Source organism: Trypanosoma conorhini, assembly GCF_003719485.1.
Source record: "Trypanosoma conorhini strain 025E chromosome Unknown Tco_14.4_contig_00961, whole genome shotgun sequence".
NCBI classification, from domain to species: domain Eukaryota; phylum Euglenozoa; class Kinetoplastea; order Trypanosomatida; family Trypanosomatidae; genus Trypanosoma; species Trypanosoma conorhini.
Window position 1 is genome coordinate 1 of NW_021705059.1, and position 4,957 is coordinate 4,957.

Below are 4,957 nucleotides of genomic sequence, written 5' to 3' on the forward strand. Positions count from 1 at the left end.
GTAGGTCGACGCCTCATTCCTGCCCGCTTTTTTTTGTCTCTGCATTCGTGTCTGTTGGACTCACGTGTTTTTGATTCATACTGCTTGGCTCCTCCCTTATTCTCTGGCCGTTGTTTTTGTTGGCTCCCTGTGTGTGTGTGTGCGCTTGCTGGGGGGGTATGAGCTCCTTGGTTTTCTGCTGCCTCGCCCACAGCAGGGCACCGCTGGAGTAGGGAAGCTGACGCGTTGACCAGTGGCAAAGCAAGGCGCGCAAAGAAAAAAAGTGCGGGCAGGGGAAGGGACTCGTGAGGGCGCCTGTGCACCTCTGCTTCACCACCGCGCAAAGAAGTAGAGCCGCGGCGCATACCTCACGAAGGATGTCACCGCGTGAGGCGACGAAGCGAACGCGGCAGGCGCCTCGGGTTAACAAGGGCGCAGCAACGTCGATGTTGTGGTGCCCGTCACTGCCGTACTGCGTCATTGCAGTCGGCATCTGGGGCCTCCTTGCGTGCCTGATGGCGTTACTGCTTACGAGGACTTCACACCTAAGCCGGTTAGACACCGTTCATGAGGGAAATGACACTTATCGGCTTTCCGAGGGGTGTAGCATCGGGTGTGACACGACATTTGGGACCATTTTGGGTGTAGCCAACGGTGTCTTTGGGTTTAGTAACTGCAATGCGACGACCTGCATCTCCAACATCTGGCACCCCATGCACGCACTCATGGGTCCTGCTGGTATTAGTAGTAGTAGTGGGATAGGTCCCGGGAACATGAGCGGAATTGAGTGGCAATGTGTGGAGTTTGCAAGGCGCTATTGGATGCTTCGTGGGACGCCTGTGCCGGCGTCCTTTGAAAAGGTGGCGGGGGCCGCCGACATTTGGTCACTGACCTCTGTGCAGCTTCTCGACGGCTCGACCACGCCGCTGCTCAAGTATGCCAACAACGTCTCAGCCCGTGCTGGCGGCTCCGCCCCACGCGTTGGCGACCTCCTCATCTACCCGCGGCAGGAGGGTGGCTTTCCGTTTGGCCACGTTGCCGTGGTTGTGGCTGTGAAGAGCGAGTCTCTCCTTGTAGCGGAGCAGAACTGGGACAACAAGGTGTGGCCCGCGCCGCACCACAACTACTCTCGTGAAATTCCCATGCATCACAACACCAAGGAGGATATCTACGAGGTCGCCGAGGCGGACAAGAGAACCATTACTGGATGGGTGAGGTACGCCGAGTAGCGCAGCATGTTCGCCAATGCCGAGACAGGTGTTTTCCGATGACTTTTTGCTTTTGTTTTGCTTTTGTTTTGCTTTCCTAGTAATGTAGTTGTTCCGCTCCTCTGCCTTCTCGAAGGGGCAATGCGCGTATAATTTTGCGATGTCGTAACGGTTCCTGTACAGCAAAGCAGCTGCGGAGGGAAATAAAAAGAAGAGGGTTGCAGATGCCTTTTTCTCTCATTATGTTTTTTTTTTCTGTTTTCCGTTCACCTCCTTCAAGAAACTACAACAACAACAAGAAAAAAAAAATGGCGTTGGAGGGAAAAAAGTGGGAACCCACTGGGCTGAAACATTTCTTCTTGTTCTTTTCTTCTTGTATTTCTTGGCTTCTGGGGAGAGCATTTTGGCGCGCCATACGTGTTGGCGCGTGCGAATATCTATCGGCTAGGCGGACGTCGGCGATGAAGCGTGCCGTGGCCGCACCGCCCCCAGCGGCGGCGCCGAATGAGCGCACTCCAATGCTGCACCCGCGTCCGCTTCCGGTGGAGGTGGGGTCAATGCAGCTGCGGGAGGAGATGGACGAGGTGCCCTATTGGGAGCGCATTTACTCCCCGCTTCACCCGGTCCTTAGCAAGGTGCAGGAGCACTGCCACTATGAGTGGGTGGCGGCTTTGCTGTCGGCCATGATGCTGTTGGCCCTTTTTGTGTTTGTGTTTTACCTGGACACGCCGCCCAGGCCGGAGCACTGTGTGACGCCGTTTGGTGAACTATTGGGGGAAAGCAAAGGCGTGTTTGCCTTCAGCAACTGCAACAGGGACTATCGCAACGTAGAGGAGCACTTTGTGCTAGTCAAGACCTCACCGGTGCACAGCGGTTTGAAGTGGCACTCTGTAGAGTATGCGCGACGGTTCTGGTTGCTTGCAAAGTGGCCCGCCGTGCAGTTCATGTCTGTTAGGAACGCAGAAGATATCTGGACGAGGGTGAATTATGCCTCGTACACTAATGGGAAGCGCGTCAAACTGTTCAAGTATGAGAACATGCTGTCATGTGACCGAGCGCCGGCGTTAAATGCCACTATGAAGAAGCATGCATGGAATAGTTACAGGCCCCAAATTGGTGATCTACTTGTTTATGCAAATGAAAGCCGCCTACCGGGAGGGCACGTCGCCGTCGTTGTGGGTATTGCCTCGCTGCCGCTCCAGGCCGCTGCTAACGCATCCCGGATTAGGCAGTACAGCCTGCTCCTGGCAGAGCAAAACTGGGATAATGCGCGGTGGCTTTGCAACGACACCTTGGAAGGAGGCACATCAACAGTCACCGCACTGCCTTGCCAATACTCACGCAAGGTTCTACTGCAGCAAGTGGATAGCGCACGAAGGATGTGTGTAACAGACCCAGGGGGAACCGTGCTCGGTTGGGTGCGTGTGTGAAGAAAAACGCATGAAGGAGGCAGAATAAGGGGGCGAAACTTGTTTATTTGTGGAAAAGGTGCAAACCCACACCCCCACATGCGTGACAACAAAACTAAAACGGGATGCCCAGGTGACGGTGGAGAGCGTCCCTGGTATGACATACCTATCGAACGTGCGATTGCGGCGTGTGCCGCCGCCCTAGAAGGGGCCCGTCAAAGTCAAGGCTGGTATTCACTCTGTACGTTGCTTTGCCGAATATCACCATTCCTCCTCCTGGTTAGTGGCGTGTAATCGACGTGAACCAACAATGGAGCCCTTTTTTTTTTCCTGTCTCCCTTTCACTATCTGGTCGCGCGCGTTTCTACAGGGGACGTTAGAGCGAGCGGCGATGGTGTCAAAAGACTCCCGTTACGTGCACCGTCGCTGGCGCCTTGAGGACGCCACGCTGATGATCCAGAACCCGAAGCTGGAGCTGCTTGTGGACTTCGACGACCCCGCAAGCTTCACCCTCCCGGCGAACGCGCCGCTGACGTCGGGGGTGCGACGCACAACCGCTACGCGGGGCGGCGTCGAGGGGGCGCTGAGTCTCAACTCGGAGGACGACCTTCTGGCGGATTGGCGGGAGATTGGCGTGCCGCCACTCGCAGAGGAGTGAGTTCCGCGTCGCCGCGAACTTCGCAGCGAGGGAGTTCGCGAATGCCGCCGCACCGCGCGGCTGCGGGAGAAGTACGCGTGGGGCGTAGAAGACGGTTTTGCCAGGCGCAACAATGAACAAGAGGGGAGGGCGCGTGATTGCTAGTTTGTGTGTGTGTGTGTGTGGGTGGGGGGGGGGAGGGGCGTTACGGCGTGTGCTCCCACTCCGCGCGCCCCTGTGCTTTGTTTCGCTCCCTCCCTCCTTGCGTGCTTTACTCCTTGCTCCTTCCCCTCCTCCTCCTCCTCCTCCTCCTCTCCGCTTCTAAGCGGGGCAAGGGAAGAAGCAACACAGGAGGGACAGTCCTGAGATGAGCGCGGTGTCCGGCAAAGCGACGTCGACGGTTGAGGCGCCGCGGCAGGCAGGGACCGATCTGCTGCTGCGAAAGCTACCTCTCCTCGCCAAGGCTCAGGCGCTTGGGGAACAACACCCGTACGATCCACAGGCGGAATGCAATTTGCTCTGCTACGGGCCGGATGTGTATCGCATTCACTCGATTGCGCGCCGCCGAGATGACCGCGGCCCCCTGCAGTCGCGGCGCCGCGGACGCCTAGGCGAGGACGAGGACGAAGAGAAGAGAAGGTTATCAGAGATGGATGCGGTGGTGGCGCTTCCAACGCACATGCCGTTTCTGGCCGTGATGGAGTCGGAGCTTCGCAAGTCAATGGACTCCCTGCAAGACGCCGACGGAAGGAAGCCTGGCGTGGAGGGGGAGACTGCGAATGCGGGAACTGCGAGGAGTGCCGCGAATTCCACCGGTGACAGAAAGAGGAAGAAGAGGCATGGGGCGAGTTGGGAGCCTCAGAGGAAGGGGAGTCGTGCAAGCGATGAAGAAGAACCTGATGCTGATGACGGCGGTGCGGATGAAGGAGCAAAAGGACTTTTTGGCGCCACAGGAGCGGGGGCGGAGGCTGCGTTGGGGGGCGAGGAGGATGCCTTGCTGCGTGCCATTCGTGAGCCACGGGCGGCGGTGCGTGCGGGGGATACAGCAACCCCAGCGGGGGCGGTGGGCTTCAGCAACTCCACAAACGTCACTCGCAACGGTGCCGCGCGTGGCGGAGTTGGGGGCGTTCGCCTGCCGTGGGAACACATGCTGAGCAGCATCATGAGCCACTACGGCGCTGCCGATGATGTCAAGGGCGGGGACGCTGTCCAGTCGTACCTCCGCCGAGTGGCATGGATCGAGCAGCAGAAGAAACTGCAGCCGGGGCTCGGCGCGGCTGCGGAGATGCTTCACCGCAATGAGCAGCCGTGGGTGAGCATGACGGATGCGATGCGAGTGCAGAAGGAGATGCAGCGCGTGCGACTTCAACGAAAACGATTTCGCCGTTCGCATAAACCGAAGGCCGAGTAGAAAAAAAAAAAAGAATGCAATGTGGATTGGGTGTGGGTAAATGAGGCACCACAATTTGCGTGGGTTACTGCTTTTCCTCTGCCTTGTTCACCTGCACCTCTGGCCCCTCTTTCGCTTTCTCTCTCTCTCTGTGTGTGTGTGCTCGCCGCCTTCGCTGGGTGACGGTGACAGCAAGATGTTTCCTGCGCTTCTCTTACTTCTCTAAGACTCCGCACCAACGCAATCGAAGAACAAAGACGTAGAAGGGGGAGAGAGCAAAGGCTTGCGGTTTGGAGGCAGGGAGGGCGGAGGACGTTGCGGGGGGACCACAGGG

The 4,957-nt window shown here is 57.9% G+C and overlaps 4 protein-coding genes across 4 annotated transcripts, besides 5 other annotated features; all 4 read left to right on the forward strand.

Moving 5' to 3' along the window:
* Positions 1-356: 356 nt before the first annotated feature.
* Tco025E_09054 (D-alanyl-glycyl endopeptidase-like protein) lies at positions 357-1,208 on the forward strand (the record flags this gene model as incomplete). The annotated part of the gene is made up of 1 exon (XM_029375881.1): positions 357-1,208. The coding sequence occupies one exon, from the start codon at positions 357-359 to the stop codon at positions 1,206-1,208; it is 852 nt and encodes a 283-aa protein (XP_029223986.1).
* Positions 1,209-1,252: 44 nt separating this feature from the next.
* Positions 1,253-1,283: a microsatellite.
* Positions 1,284-1,540: 257 nt separating this feature from the next.
* Positions 1,541-1,571: a microsatellite.
* Positions 1,572-1,648: 77 nt separating this feature from the next.
* On the forward strand, positions 1,649-2,617 carry Tco025E_09055 (D-alanyl-glycyl endopeptidase-like protein; the record flags this gene model as incomplete). The annotated part of the gene is made up of 1 exon (XM_029375882.1): positions 1,649-2,617. The coding sequence occupies one exon, from the start codon at positions 1,649-1,651 to the stop codon at positions 2,615-2,617; it is 969 nt and encodes a 322-aa protein (XP_029223987.1).
* Positions 2,618-2,906: 289 nt separating this feature from the next.
* Tco025E_09056 (uncharacterized protein) lies at positions 2,907-3,254 on the forward strand (the record flags this gene model as incomplete). Its single annotated transcript, XM_029375883.1, has 1 exon — positions 2,907-3,254. One exon carries the CDS (start codon positions 2,907-2,909, stop codon positions 3,252-3,254), a length of 348 nt encoding a protein of 115 aa, XP_029223988.1.
* A 143-nt stretch (positions 3,255-3,397) lies between these two features.
* Positions 3,398-3,436: a microsatellite.
* Positions 3,437-3,522: 86 nt separating this feature from the next.
* Positions 3,523-3,547: a microsatellite.
* Positions 3,548-3,600: 53 nt separating this feature from the next.
* On the forward strand, positions 3,601-4,644 carry Tco025E_09057 (uncharacterized protein; the record flags this gene model as incomplete). The annotated part of the gene is made up of 1 exon (XM_029375884.1): positions 3,601-4,644. The coding sequence occupies one exon, from the start codon at positions 3,601-3,603 to the stop codon at positions 4,642-4,644; it is 1,044 nt and encodes a 347-aa protein (XP_029223989.1).
* A 106-nt stretch (positions 4,645-4,750) lies between these two features.
* Positions 4,751-4,774: a microsatellite.
* The last annotated feature ends 183 nt before the right edge of the window (positions 4,775-4,957 follow it).